The following is a 15,816-nucleotide window of genomic DNA, read 5'->3' as shown; positions in this document are numbered from 1 at the left end:
GCAGTGAATGTGGGAAAAATTTTACTGCTAGGTCGACCCTTCGTGATCATCAAAGAGTTCACACTGGAGAAAGGCCTTATAAGTGCAGTGAATGTGGGAAGTATTTTACTAGTAGGTCGAGCCTTCTTCGTCATCAGAGAGTTCACACGGAAGAAAGGCCTTATGAGTGCAGTCAATGTGGGCGATCTTTTACTACTCAAACATACCTCTATGATCATCACAGAGTTCACATTGGAAAAGGCCTATGAGTGCAGTGAATGTCGGGAAAACCTTTAAGAAAAGACAGTTCCTCCTCATCCGTTGGAAAATCTACATTGGATAAAAGTCTTTTGAGTGCAAGGAATGTGTTAAATTTTTCACCTGTTTGTGCCACTTGATTAAATAACAGTGTTCACACTAGAGTAAGGGCTTTATGAATATTGCAAATACTGCTGACAGTGATGTTGAAGAAGTTTGAGGTGGTAACAGAGTGTGAAGAACCTGTGCAGCAAATGGACTCTTTCTGAAGAGTGAACTGAGGCACAGAGACTGTATCATCTGTTTGTGATCTCCTTGGAATGAATAGGCATCCGGGATTCAATGCCAGGTTGCCAGGTTTAGGGTTTAGGGAGTCTGGTCGCTTCTCTCCTGCTCTCCTCTCCTCCTCCCTGCAACACACCAGGTTTGAAGACTGAAAGAACACCTTGTCTGTTGTGAACCCTACCCTAGGAGCCCAGCTTAAACACAGCTTCATGCTGATTGGACAGGATTATCTTTTCTCTGCCATCCAGCCTTGATGCCTTTCATGTGGATGACCACATTATCTACCCAACTAAACCAGTGCTTTGGTTCAGTTATTATTGTTGCCATTTGTGAAGGAAGGGGTGTCCAGTTCAGAGATTCAGACGGACGTACACAGGAGCTCCCTACTGCCACACCTTTCATGAGAGTGGTTGCTCTACACTGCTGGTGCTTCCCTTCTGCCCCTCAGAGCAGGGGCTCCATTTCCTGTGTCCTGACCACAAGCTACACGGACCTGAAGCCTGGATTAACCCCCGGGACCCCAGCTTCATTTCCACCTATGCACATCTCTCACTAGCCACCTCCCACTTGGAAGGTTCTCAGGGACAGCAGCCTTAAGCCAGGCACTCTAGACTGGCCCATTGGCATTGCCCTAGGTTTGGAACTGGCTCCACCACCGTAAGCAGTGATTGGTTTCCAAGGTCCTGTCTGCCTTCTTTGCATAGCCGCCTCAAGGTGTCCTTGTCCTGTTACATGGTTGGCCACTCATTGTTCTGGGCGGCGGGAAAGACACTGACGGCCTGAGGATGTCCAGCGTGCCCCTCACGTGGCGTGGTCTCCAAGCGTCGTCTTCGTTTACCCCTTTACCCATCTCTCACTTTTCCTCCCACCCCTCCAGAAAAATGTAGCTCAGAAGAATAATGGTTGTTTATTAGTATGAACTTTCCCTCCCTCCATGATCAGCCTAACTTAAAAACTAGCCCTGAATGCAGACTGACCTCTCCCATGAAGACTAAAACCTCTGTATAAAAAAATCATTATGATTTTAATTGCCTTTTTTCTCAGGATTTTCTTCCCCCTTCACTGTGCCATGTGGCTTTGGGATCTTAGTTCTCCTGTCCAGGAATCTAAAACGTGCCCCATGATATGGACATGTGGAATCCTAGCCACTAGACTGCTGGGGAATTCCCTTTCACTGGATTCTTAGTGTTAATTTTTGTTTTTCATGTGTCTGTTTTTCACCTGTGTGTTCTATTTGGGAAAATTTCTATCCATATTTTGGCCTACTTTTGTTTTCTGAGATTTGTATTTTCTCTTTTTTTGACAAGAAGGAAAGCAAAGAAAGATCAAAAACATCTGTTAGATTTCACTCCTTCAACAGTAATGTGAGTGACTTTTTCTGCATGGAATCGTAATTCATAATACTGGAAGTATGTTCTAAAAGTTTATACTATGGGTAATGTAATGGCCACATGCATTATACATGTTTTCAATAAATCTTCTTTATTCACATTTGTTACCTTAGTCTTAAGACCAGACAGTTAATTGCACAGTAAATCAAGTCCTGTTTTGTAGTGTTTGCCAGTTTCTTTGGTGTTAATATTCCCATCCTTGCCAGTGTCAAATTGTGAACATAATGTCACTGAAATGGAGTTGAGAAGAATTGCCAGTAACCCACCATGTATACTTTTTCCTCCTTACAGGTCCAGTATCTGGAAAATATTGTAGGAATGTAACTAATAAATAATACTAGAATGATTATTGATAGATTTTGCTAAATTGTTTTAAAAATCATTTACTGGATGTAAAGTTCATTTAAATTTTACGTATTTAAGATGTACATTGGACATACTTGTGTACATCCTTCAAGCCAGTTTCCTCTTGCCATTTAAAATTTACCTTCAACATTACCATTACTGATGCAAGAGTATAGTCTACTTTAGCAATGACTGTTTTCAAATATATATATATATAAATGGAATGACTGATGGACTCTTCTTATATCTTATGCCATTTATCATATTTATACACATGGTCACTTTCTGTGTTTGTGTATCATGATTTACCTAGTCGTTCTTAAGTTTTATAATCTCAGGTATCATGTTTTTCAATGCATAACTTCTTGGAATGCATTTCTGAAATGAAGCTTTTTCATAACTCCAGTAACTAACACAAGAAAGGATTCTGAATATCAGTGTATGTCAGCACAGACTGGGACACAGTGTGACAATTTGAATGCTCACACACCTCGATGCAGCCTCGACCCACAAGCTCGTCTGGCGTAGAATGAAGGAGGTATGACAGAAGTGAGAGCTTGTTGGGGAAACACAGTGGGACGTGCTGACCCCGCACAGCAGGTGTGGGTGCAGAATTCCTACTCTCTCCAGGGAGGTTTGGGGCCAGGCACGTGATGCAGACGCCCCACACATTGCGGTGTGTGGGCCACACACACTCACACAGTTCTTGTGGATCCTGTGTGATAAGGTGAGTGCAGACAGGCTTGCAAAGAACAAGTTTTGACATCACCACAAGTTTGATGATGCTGAACTGATGGTGTTCAGTTGAGGGACTGGGTCACAAGTATGTTACAGGTGAAGATTCACAGCTGTGAGCAGCTTTGTTTCACAAGGACTTGGGGTTGGGTCTTACAGACGTTATGGGAGGTGTCATTCTTCAGCCCTGAGCATTTGGACTCAAGTCTGTCACGGATGGGTCGCCATAATGGTACTTTCCTTCTGGTTATCTTGATAATTAATAATCATTTGGTGATTTACATTTTTCTGTTGGGTAGGAGGAGCAGTGGGGTGATGAGTGAAGCGGTTAGGAAGAACAGCTGGCACAGAACAAGAAGGCCTTAGGATTAAGAGGGAAGGCCAGTCCTGTGTGTAGATATCGTTGATTAAGACTGGTTGGGCCAGGGGATGTTTGGAGAGCTAAAGAACAGCTTATTTGAATGGCCTGATTATACATGGGTATTCTTTAGCAAGTGGGGCACGATAGAAAACCAGAGGCAAGAAAGCCCTTTCGGGGTGGACCAAAAGTAGTGATTTCCACCTTGTCCACGCGCCCAGGCCTGTTCAGTATCTCTTCTGTGTTCACAGTCAGGGTCCTGGCTGACTTTTTTCTTTCCCCTCAGACCAGGAAGAAAAACGAGTAACAGGCTCCCTTGCTGGCTCTTTGAGGGGCCCTGTCTGACATTTTTAGTGTCCCTGGCCAAAGGTTACAAAATGACTTTTTCCCCTGGCTGCACAAGGGCGCTTACTGGATGTTATTTTTTGGACCAGCGCTTGAACCCAGACACATGGCAGGAAGCACCAAGTCCTAATTACTGAACCACCAGGGAATTCCCCAAGATAGCTTTAACACTTCAGGCTGCATGCCTTTCAGAAGCATTAGGGTAATATTTATTTGCTTGCAGTTGGCACTGGATGTCAACTTGGGTTGACTCTTAGGTGTCGGAGACCATTTGCAAACCCTGCAGTAGTGAGAATCATTAAAGACGAATGCTCTTAAGCCCTTCCTCCTGTCCTGGGTCCTCTGCCTGCCTAAGGATTGAGCACCTCTGTCACAGCAGGTGGGTTCTCAGCTCTCCTACCTCAGCGGTTTGCCTTTCTATTCTTCCAGTGATGTTCAGTCGCTCAGTCATATCCAACTCTTTGTGACCCCAGGGAATGCAGCACTCCAGGCTTCCTTGTCCTTCATCTCCCAGAGCTTGCTCAGAGTCACATCCATAGAGTCAGTGATGCCAGCCAACCATCTCATCCTCTTGTCCCCCTTTCCTCCTGCCTTCAATCTTTCTCAGCATCAGGATCTTTTCTAATTAGTCAATTCTTCCAATCAGGTGGCCAAAGTATTGGAGCTTCAGCATGAGTCCTTCTAATGAATATTTAGGATTGAATGGTTGAATCTCCTTGCAGTCCAAGGGACTCTCAAGAGTCTTTTCCACACCACACCTCAAAAGCATCAGTTCTTTGATGTTCAGCCTTCTTTATGGTCCAACTCTCACATCCATCCATGACTACTGGAAAAACCATACATGATTAAGTTGCTCCACAGCATGTGGGGTTAATTCCCTGATCATGGATTGAACCAGTGTCCCCTGTATTGTAAGACAGATTCTTAGCCACTGGGCCACCAGGCAAGTCCTAAAGTGGGTTTCTTGAAGACAACATATGGTTAAGTTCTGCTTCTGGATCCAACCTGAAGTCTCTCTTAATTGATGTACTGAGAATATCCACGTTTAGTATATTGGATGTGTACTTGGATTAATATCTAACATATTTGTTACTATTTTCTAAAATTGCCCTTGTTCTTTTTCTTTCTTTTAATTTTTTTTTTTTTTCATTTTCATTTTTTTGGCTGTGCTGGGTCTTGGTTGCTACCTGGACTTTCTCTGCTTGCAGAGAGAACAGACTACTCTCTAGTTGTGCAGGCTTCTCATTGCCATGGCTTCCCCTGTTGTGAAGCTTGGGTTCTACGGTGCACTGACTTCAGTAGTTGCTGCTTCGGGGCTTTAAAGCACAGGCTCAATAGCTGTGGTGCACGGACTTAGTTGCTCTGTGGCATGTGGGATCTTCTAGGATCAAGGATTGAACCCATGTCTCCTTAATTGACCGGCAGATTCTTTACCACTGAGCCACCAGGGAAAAAACCCTGCCCTTGTTCTCTGTTCCTTCGTTAGTGTACCATTCTCTTTTTTTGTGGTGTTAATCAAGTGGTTGTATGATTTTATTTTCTCTCCTTTGTAGCTTATCAGCTCTATTTGCTTCCATTTTTTTATTTAATTGCGCTAAAATTTGCATTATGTATTTAGAAATGATTTAAGAGTGCTTCCTTATGCTATATGGTTTCATGGGTAGTTTGAAAAAATATATATTTCTATATAATACACAGATACACACATATATGCATATATATGCACATTTGATCCTGTGGTTTTTTTATTGAAAAGTATTCATGTATAAGTGGACCCAAGCATTTTAGAGCCCGTGTTCCAGGTTTACCTGTACTGAATGATTACGCTACATGTTGAATCTTTAAATCAACACCACCACCACCAATCAGATACAGACAAAGGATTAGTGATTGCCAGATCAGGGTAAGGAGGATAGATGAAATGAGTGAAGGATATCAGAAGTTACACACTTCTAGTTTATAAGGTAAATCCTGAGGATGTAGTGTACAGCCTAGTGACTTTAGTTAACAAGACTCTGTTTAATATTTAGAAATTTCTTGAGGGCATTCCTGGTAGTCTGCCAATGCAGGAACAGGGATTCGATCCCTTGTGCAAGCAGATCCCGTGTGCTGTGGAGCAACTAAGTTCATGGGCTGCAACTTCGGAGTCTGCCTGTTACAACTGATGAAGCATTCCTGCCTTAGAGCCTGTGCTCTGCAACAAGAGAAGACACTGCAGTAAGAAGCCCGTGCGTTGCAACTAGAGAGTAGCCCCCTTGCCAAAACTAGAGAAAGCCTGAGACCAGCAACAACGACCAAGAGAAGCCATAAATAAATAAAAGAAAAAAGAAATTGCCAAAGTAGTAGATCTTAAAAGTTCTCATCACACACACACAAAAATTGCAGTCAGAGTTTCTGAGCTCTGGAAGTATACTCCCTTACCTTTTCACAGGTCCAGGAAGTGTGTTCCTGGTAAAAACCATTGGCAGAGGAGTGAACTGTAGAGGCCGCCTTTCACCTTCAGCCACCTCCAGTTCTGTCCTGCTCTTGGTGAGATCAGATGCTTCTCAGTTTTAACCCAACTAATTTCCAGAACACAGTCCTGTGGAGTGGTTCTTTCACTTGTCAGAATTCATGGCTGAATCTAACATTTTTAAAGTTTTCCCTGTTTTTTCCCCTAGAAATTGTGTAACTTCAGCTCTTACATTTTGGCCTTTGATATATTTTGAATACCTTTTTGTATATGGTATTAGGTAGGACTCTAACTTCATTCTTGTACATGTGGCTATCCAGTTTTTACAACACTATTTGTTGAAGACTCTATTGAATAGTAATGGTCTTCTTGTCAGTAATTATAGGGTCATATATTATGAGGGTTGATCTTTATAATCTGAAGTCTATTTCACTGGAGTAGATATCTGTCTTTATGCTATTAGCATACCATTTTGGTTCCTGTAACTTTTAATACGGTATGAAATAAACGTTAGGTGCCTTTCATGAATCCCACATGGTCATGATATGTAATTCTGTTTATATAGTTTTTGAATCAGTTTACTGATGCTTTGTGATTTTGCCTTTATGTTCATGAGATATATTGGTGTATATATTTTTTTGCATCTTTTTGGTTTGGTATTAGAGTAATGTTGGCCTCACAGAATTAGTTAGGAAGCAGTCCTTCTGTTTCTGTCTTCTGAACGGAATTGTAGACAATTGTATATCTTCCTGAAATGTTTGTCATATTTCACCAGTTAACCAATCTAGGCAAGTTGCATTCTGTTTTGGAAGATTACTCCTTATTGATTCAGTTACTTTAACAGATGTATACCTATTTAGATTGTGTATTGTTGTGTGGGTTTTGGTAGACTGTATCTTTCAAAAAACTGATCCATTTCATTTAGGTTATAACATTTATGGTCTTGGAGATGCCTGTATACCACTATACCATTTAATGTCCATTCTGTGTAGTGGTTTTTCCTCTTTCTTTCATTCTTTCTCTCTTTGTCTCACTTTGTTTTCTGTACCTCCAGGCATGTGACATCTTTGTTTCCAAACCAGAGATCAGGCTGTCCCCTGCAGTGAAAGTACAAAGACTCTACCATTGAAATACTGCGGAAGTCCTCTTTTATTTTTGATATTAGTAATTTATGTCCTGTCTTGTTTTTTTTTTTCTGTCTTGTTTTTGTGATTACCCTGATGAGAGTATTTTTTATTTTATTGGTCATTTTAAGGAAGCAACTTACTTTGTCTTTGTTATTTTTCTTTGTTGATTTCTTAAATGATATCTTTTCTTCCTCCTTTGGATTTACTTTTCTTTTTTCTAGTTTTCTAAGGTGATTGTTTTTAGATCTTAATTTTTTCTAATATATGCATTCAGTACTATAAATTGCTGTATAACCATTGCTTTCACTGTGTCCACATATTTTGAGGAGTGTTGTGTTAATTTCAAGATACTTAAAAATTTACCTTGCGATTTCTTGTTTGCTCCATGTTTTATTTGGGTTGTTTGATTTCTCATTGTTGTGCAATTTTTCAGCTATCTTGCTGTTACTGGTTCTAATGTGATTCCACCATGCTCTGAGAACAGACATTGTCTGATTTCTCTTGTTTCAAATTTGTTAAGGTGTTTTTTTCTGGCCCAGGATGTGCTCTGTTTTATAAATTTTCCATGTCAGCTTAAGACTCCTCTGCTGTTAGACGGAGTAGACTTGCAGTCTGTAGGTGTCCAGATACCCAGTTGGCTATGCTGGGTCTTCATTGCTGTTCAGGCTTTTCTCCAGTTGCAGCGACTAGGGGCTGCTTGCCAGTTATGGTGCACAGACTTCTGGTTTGGTGGCTTTTTTTTATTAGCACAGGCTCTCAAGCATTTGGTCTTCAGTTGTTGCGGCTCCTGGGCTCTAGAGCACAGTCTCAGTAGTTGTGGCATGTGGACTTCTTGCCCTGCCGAATGTGCGATCTTACTGGACCAAGGGTTGAACCCATTTGTCCTACATTGGCAGGCTGATTCTTTACCACTGAGCAACCTGGGAAGCCTCTGGTTAGATACTAATATAGTTACTGACATTTTTATTTTGAATTCTGTTAATCTCTCTCTATCCTTTTACTTTAATGTTACATGCATGTTTTTATTTAAAGTGGGTTTTGTTGTTTTAAAAATTTATTTATTTAAATATGTTTTTAGTCCGCGCTGGGTCTTCATTGTGGTGCACAGGCTCTGGAGTGTGCAGGGTCATTAATTTTGGCCCACAGGCTTAGTTGCTGTGGCATGTGGGTTCCTGACCGTGGAGTGAACCCGTGTCCCCTGTGTTGCACTTCGAATAGTGAACCACTGGACCACCAGGGAAGTCCTATAGTGTGTTTCTCAGAGACAACATAGCACTGAATCCTGTTTCTGGATCCACCCTGATGATCTTTCTCTTAATTGGTACATTGAGGTTATCGATGTTTAGTATATTGGTATAGTTTGATAAATATCTAATATATTTGTTATCATTTTATAAAATTATCCTTGTTCTTTGTTCCTGTGTTAGTCTACCATTCTTTCTTTTTGGGTATTTATAGAGCATTTTGTATGATTTTGTTTTTTCTCCTTTGTTAACTTAACCACCATTTGCTTCTCTTCATTTTTTATTTAGTTGTGCTAAAGTTTGTATTATGTTTTCAGAATTGATTTAAGACCACTTCTATATAACATTATATGACTTTATGGATAGTTTGATATATATATATATATATATATATATATTTATTTCCATCTTGTAATGTCTTAGTTCCCTGACCAGGGATCAAACCTGGACCCCTGGCAGTGAAAATGTGGTATCATAACTGCTGGCCCACCAGGAAATTCCTACAAAATCGTAACTGAAGTTCCGTGGTTGCTTAGTTGAATAGAACCCCAGGCTTTCATTGCCATGGACCAGTTTGAACAAGGTATTATCTGTTATATCTGAAAAGATATTTTTCTGAATGAGTCATGCAAATGGGAACCTTGTACGTTAAAAAAAAAAGTTCAGTATCACAAATGGTCAGAAAATGCCAATCAAAATGACAGTGAGATATCATGTCACACCTGTTCTAATGTCTGTTACGAAAAAGACAAGAAATGATGTTGGTTAAGATGTGGAGACAAGGAACCCCTTGTGCACTCTTGGGAGGTGTGTACATTGTTGCCACCACTATGGAGTAGATCATGGAGAATCCTTACATTAAATAAGGAACTACAGTATGATCCAGCAATCCCAACTCTGTGTATTTATCCATAGAGAGTGAAATCATCATATCAAAAAGGTATCTGTAACCCATGTTTATTGTTGCATTTTTAACACTATCCAAGTGATAGAAACAAGCTGAGTGTTCGTTGATGGATGAACGGATAACAAACAGGTGGAATATATGGAATATTATTCAGCCCTAAAAACTAAGGCCATTTTGCCATTTGCAACATGCGTGTTTGCTTTACTCTTTCTTGAACACCAGCTACCTGCTCCACCCAGATTTTCAGATATACAGGATGTACGGTATACTTCTGCACAGGTCAGCAGAGGATGTGGTCCTGGTAAAAGCCATTGACAGAGGAGTGGGTTATACAGCCTGCCTTTCACCTTGGGTCACATCCAGTCACGTGTCCTGTGCTTGGTGAGAGCAGCTGCTTCCTCAGTGTGACTCCAGCTTCATATCCTGAACATGATTCCATGAACTGCTTCTTTCATGTGCCAAACGTACAATTGTGATGGTGGCATTCACTCCAGTAAAGTCAACCGGAACTTCACCATCACTTGTTTGTTTTCAGGTTCTTGGCGTGGAGTCCAGAATGAAGAGACACCACCTGAACAGAGCAAATCTGCAAGAGTGTCACAGTTTCGCACTCCCAGGGCATGTTTGTCGCCTGAGAAGACTCAACCTTGTAAGATGTGCATCCCAGTCTTGAGAGACATTTTGCACTTGTCTGAAGAGCAAGGAGCAAATGGGGAGCACAAAGTATACACATGTGCGGCCTGTGGGAAGGAATTCTATTTCACTGCAAACATTCAGCAGCACCAGAAGCAGCACGTTAGAGAGAATCCTTGCCTATGTAATACTGAGAGACCCTCATTCTTGAAGACCTGCACAGTTCACCCAGCAGGAAATTTCTCTACCTACTTGGAGATTGGGAATGACTTCATGGCCATCATGGGAGTTCAGCCACAGGCCACTAATACTGGGAAGAAACTGAAGAACAGTAAGGAGTGTGAGGTTGTTTTTCACAGTGGAGAAAGTCATCACAGTTTGGGAGAAGGTAAGATAGTTTCCAGCCACACAGACATACTTGTAGAGGATGAGAGAGTCCTCATTAGTGAGGCATTTTGTGAGGTAAACAAATGTGAGAAAGCTGGCACCCAAAGAAGTAATCTTATTCAGCCTGTGCAAGTTCACACTGGAGAAAAGGCTTACAAATGCAGCCAGTGTGAAAAATTTTTTGCCTATAAATCCAGTTGCCTTGCACATCAGAGAGTTCACACTGGAGAACGGCCTTATGAGTGCCCTGAATGTGGGAAATCTCTTGCTAATAGGTCAACCCTCTCTTACCACCTGAGACTTCACACTGGAGAAAAGCCTTATAAGTGCAGTGAATGTGGGAAATCTTTTCCTGCTAGGTCAAGCCTTTGTCATCATCAGAGAGTTCACACTGGAGAAAAGCCTTGTGAGTGCAGTGAATGTGGTAAATTGTTTAGCCGGAATGAGCATCTCAGAGACCATAAGAACATTCACTCTGGAGAAAAGCCTTTTGTGTGCAATAAATGTGAGAAATCTTTCACTAGTAGCTCCAGTCTTCGTCATCATCGGAGAGTTCACGCTGAAGAAAGGTCTTATGAGTGCAATAAATGTTGGAAATCTTTTACCAGTAGGTCCGGCCTTCGTTATCATCAGAGAGTTCACACTGGAGAAAGGCCTTATGAGTGCAGTGAATGTGCAAAATCATTCACAACTCAGTCAACCCTTTCTAATCATCAGAGAATTCACAGTGGAGAAAGACCTTTTAAGTGCAGTGCATGTGGCAAGTTTTTTAGCCAAAAGGTACATCTTAGTGCCCATATGAATGTTCATACTGGAGAAAAGCCTTATGAGTGCAATAAATGTGGGAAATCTTTTACAAGTAGGTCAAAACTTTGTACTCATTGGAAAGTTCACATTGGAGAAAGGCCTTTTAAGTGCACTGAATGTGGGAAATGTTTTACTAGTACCTCAAGCCTTCTTTGTCATCAGAGAGTGCACAATGGAGAAAACCCATATGAGTGCAGTGAATGTGGAAAATCTTTTGTTGGTTCGAGTAGCCTCCGGTATCATCAGAGAGTTCACAATGGAGAAAAACCTTATGAATGCAGTGAATGTGGGAAAAATTTTACTGCTCGGTGGACCCTTCGTGATCATCAAAGAGTTCACACTGGAGAAAGGCCTTATGAGTGCAGTGAATGTGGGAAGTATTTTTCTAATAGCTCGAGCCTTCTTCGTCATCATAGAGTTCACACTGGAGAAAGACCTTATAAGTGCACTGAATGTGGGCGATCTTTTACTACTCAAACACATCTCTATGATCATCACAGAGTTCACACTGGAAAAGGCCTATGAGTGCAGTGAATGTGGGAAAACTGTTCAGCAAAAACAGTGCTTCTTTATCCATTGGAAAGTTCATACTAGAGAAAAGCCTTGTGAGTGCCAGGAATATGTTAAATCCTTCACCCGAAGGTGCTGCATGATTAAATATCAGCGAGATCACACTGGAGAAATGGCTTTATGAATATTGCAAATATTTCTGGCAGTGATGCTGAAGAAGTTTGAGGTGGTAACAGTGGGAAGAACCTCTGGAGCAAATGGGCCCTTTTTAGAGAGGAAACCGAGGCATAGAGACACTGAATCACCTGTTTGTGATCTCCTTAGGATGGACAGGGATCTGGGATTTCATGCCAGGTTGCCTGGTATAGTTTTCGGTGAGTCCGCTCACCGTTCACCCCAGGTTTGGGGACTTGAAGAACATCTTGTCCATCCTTACCCTTCTGCGACCCTGCCACACACACATACAGTGCACCACCCCATGAGCCCTGCTTATACCCCAGCCTCATGCTGATTGCAGAGGATTATGTTTTCTCTGGAATCAGCATTGATTACTTTTCTGTGGATGACTCCATTTACCTACCCATCTGAACCAATGCTGTGATTCAGTTTTTATCATTGTCTTTTGAGAAGGAAGGGCTGTCCAGCTCTGAGAGGCAGGGGGACTTCCAGAGGAGCTCACTACCGCCACACTTTTCATGAGAGTGGTTACACTGCACATGTCCACTGGCTTCTCTTCTTCCCCTCGGAGCAGGCACTCCATCCATTTCCTATGTTCTGACCATGAGTTAGCACACCTGAAGCGTGCATTGACATCAGGGGCCCCAGCTTCATTTCCATCCTTGCACATACCCTACCAACACCATCCTGCTTTGGAAGTTCTCCAAGACAGCAGCAGTAAGCCAGGGCCTCTGGACTGCCTCGTTGTTATTTCCCCAGGTTTGACACTGCCTTCACCGCTATATGCAGTGATTGGTTTCCAGGGTCCTGTCCCTCTTCTTTATGTACCCACCTCAAGACGTCCCTGTTGCCCTGTTTATGGTTGACCTGCTCACAGCTCTGGGCCGTGTGAGGGACACTGAAGGCCTTCCAGTGTGGCCTCATGTGGCGTGCTCTCCAAGGCTGTTTTCCTTTACCCCTTTAACCGTCACCTCTCTTCTCCCACTCCTCCAGAGAAATGTAACTCATGATTGTATGTAAGAACTTGTCCTCCCTCCCTGGGTGCACACTTGATCAACCTAGCGTAAAAGCTAACACTGAAATCAGGGTTGACTCTTCCCATGAAGACTAAAGCCTCTGTATAAAAACATCATTATGATTTAATTGCATTTTTCTCAGGAAATTTTTCTTGACTGTGCCATGTGCCTATGGAATCCCCCTGTCCAGAAATCTAAACTGTGCCCCGTAATGTGGACATGTGGAATCCTCACCACTAGACTGCTGGCAAATTCCCGACTCAGGGTTCTTGATGATCAGTTTTTGTTTTTCATGTGTCTGTTTTTCACCTGTGTGTTCTGTTTGGTAAACTTTCTATTCATATTTTTGCGCATCTTTGTCTTCTGAGATTTGGTTATTTTATCTTATTTGACAGGAAGGAAAGGAAAGAAACAACAAAGATAACTGTTAAATTTCACCAATAATATGAGTGACTTTTTTCCTGCATGGAATTCTAGTTCAGAATATTGGAAGTTTATGTTCTCAATGTTTAAACTATTTGTAATGTAATTGCCACATACATCATATATGTTTTTGATAAGTCTGCTTTATTAACATATATTACCTATTCTTAAGTTCAGACATTTAATTACACTGTAATTAAATCAAGCCCTGTTTCACAGTGTTTGCTAATTTCTCTGGTGTAAATGTTCACACAATTACCAGTGTCAAATTGTGAACATAATGTCACTGAAATGGAGTTGGGAAGCACTGCCAGTAGCCCACCATTGTATGGTTTTTCCCCCTTACAGGCCCAGTAGCCACAAAATATTTTAGGAATGTAGCTAGTAAACCGTAGTAAAATGATTATGGATAGTTTTTGCTAAATTGTTTTTTAAATAGTTTACTGAATGTATATTTGATTTAAGTTTTACATATTTAGAATGTACATTGAGACATACTTGTGTACATCCTTCAAACCAGTTTCCTTCTGTCATTTAAAATTTATCAACATTGTAATCACTGGTGCAAGAGTATATTCTAGTTTAGTAATGACTATTTTCAAATATATGTACAGATGAAATGACTGTGTTGGACCCTTCCTGTATCTTACATCATTTATCCTATTAATACACATGTTTTGTGTTTGTGTGTCATGACTTACTTAGTCATTTTTAAGTTTTATAATCCAAATTCATAACTTGTTAGAATGCATTTCTAAAATAAAAGAAGCCTTTTCATAACTCCAAATAACTAACAGAAGAAAGAATTCTGAATATCAGTGTATATCAGCACAACCTGGGATACAGTGTGACTGAGTTTGAATGCTCACACACCTCGATGCAGCCTGGATCTACCAACTCATGTGCCCTAGCACAAAGGATGTGTGACAGAAGTGAGACCTGTTGCGGAAGTACAGTGGGACGTGCTGACCCTGCACAGCAATTGTGGGTACGGAATTCACAAACACTCCAGGGAGATTTGGGGCCATGCATGTGATACAGACGCCCCACACATTGTGGTGTGTGGGCCACAAACACTCACACAGTTCTTCTGGATCCTGTGTGATAAGGTGAGTGCAGACAGGCTTGGAAAGAACAAGCTCTCCCACATCACTGCAGTTTTGATGATGCACTGATGGTGTTCAGTTGAGGGACTGGGTCACAAGTATGTTACAGGTGAAGATTCACAGCTGTGAGCAGCTTTGTTTCACAAGGACTTGGGGTTGGGTTCTACAGGCATTATGGGAGGTGTCATTCTTCACCCCTTAGCATTTGGACTAAAGTTTGTCAAGGATGGGTCCCCAGAAGATGTTGGCACTTCCTGCTGGTTATTAATAATCATTTGGTGAGTTATGTTTTTCTACTGGGTAGGAGGAGCAATGGGGTGATGGGTGAGGGCGTTAGGAAGAAGAGCTTTGGAGAAAGGGAGAGAGCCACAGTGGTGACTCCTAGTCCTTCAGGGTCACTCATGACACTTGGGTTAGTCACCAGGAGAGTGGACACAGGCACATCTTGAATTAGGTTCTTGAGGAAGATGGGCAGGACCTTGAGAAGAAGAAATGGCCTATGGCTGTGGCCAGTGTCAAATCTCCGGGGACACTGAAGACCGTGTGGGGCTAGCATGTTTGTTGCTGCTGTCCCTTTGAACAACTTCAGAAACAGGAAGGTGTCTGCAGCAAAATGCAAACTGGGTGCAGTGGAGCTGGAGTCCCTGGTGGAGATGCAGACAGCGGTGTGGCTGTGCCACAGCTGGTGGAGTTCATGCAGAGAAGTGCAGAGGAGAAGCAGTGCACCTGTGCAGTGTAGAGGACGCCCTCATTAGAGGCTGGCATCTGGGTGCCCTTGTGGAAACTTGTTTACCTGAGAGGCAAACCCCTCCCTCCACAAGTTGGAAGAACAATAAATTCTGAGCACAGGGCAGTTGAGGTCATTCACATGACAGCCATCAGTATTTATTTTCAGTGAAAAGAAGGGGGTGTCCATCAGCATGGGGTTGTGGTATGACTAGGGCTCTTTGGGGGAGGGAGACAGAGGGTGTAAGGATGCCCAAGATGTTCTTTGAGTTCCCGAGTGGATTGGATAGGACAAGGAGTGCAGTGATCAGATTCCCTATTGCCCGAACCGTGTAACCTGGGATGGATTCTCAGATTCTCTTCTGTTGCTGGGGGATCACAAGTAGCAGACAGTCACTTGCTGTGCCTGTTCCTCACTAGAAGTGGTCCCTTTGGTGCACGACTGACATTTGCATCATACCACCTTACCACCTCACACTCCAACCCCATTCCTCTCTGTGACCTTTCTGCCTCCTTCTCCATCTAAACACCCTCACGGACTCCCCTTGGTGGTCCAGTGGTGTAGGCAAGCCTACTTGACTGGTTGGAGACACAGTGGGATAGGT

At 42.1% G+C, this 15,816-nt stretch overlaps 1 protein-coding gene across 3 annotated transcripts in view; it reads left to right on the top strand.

Moving 5' to 3' along the window:
- Positions 1 to 14,208, top strand: part of LOC136161790 (zinc finger protein 211-like) — a 52,559-nt gene extending 38,351 nt beyond the window's left edge. The window contains exons 1-2 of one of the 3 annotated variants that reach the window (XM_065926887.1): positions 2,836 to 2,985; positions 9,962 to 14,207. In XM_065926887.1, coding sequence (XP_065782959.1) covers positions 10,081 to 11,778 — 1,698 coding nt within the window. In that variant the 5' untranslated portion in view covers positions 2,836 to 2,985; positions 9,962 to 10,080 and the 3' untranslated portion in view covers positions 11,779 to 14,207. Of the gene's footprint in view, positions 1 to 2,835; positions 2,986 to 9,961 lie in introns of those variants that run through there. The other 2 variants (XM_065926885.1, XM_065926886.1) reach the window with 2 other exon arrangements.
- The last annotated feature ends 1,608 nt before the right edge of the window (positions 14,209 to 15,816 follow it).

Source organism: Muntiacus reevesi, chromosome 2 (genome assembly GCF_963930625.1).
Source record: "Muntiacus reevesi chromosome 2, mMunRee1.1, whole genome shotgun sequence".
In the NCBI taxonomy this organism is placed as follows: domain Eukaryota; kingdom Metazoa; phylum Chordata; class Mammalia; order Artiodactyla; family Cervidae; genus Muntiacus; species Muntiacus reevesi.
The sequence above is the reverse complement of the archived record's forward strand: the minus strand, read 5'-3'. Positions and strand labels throughout refer to the sequence as shown.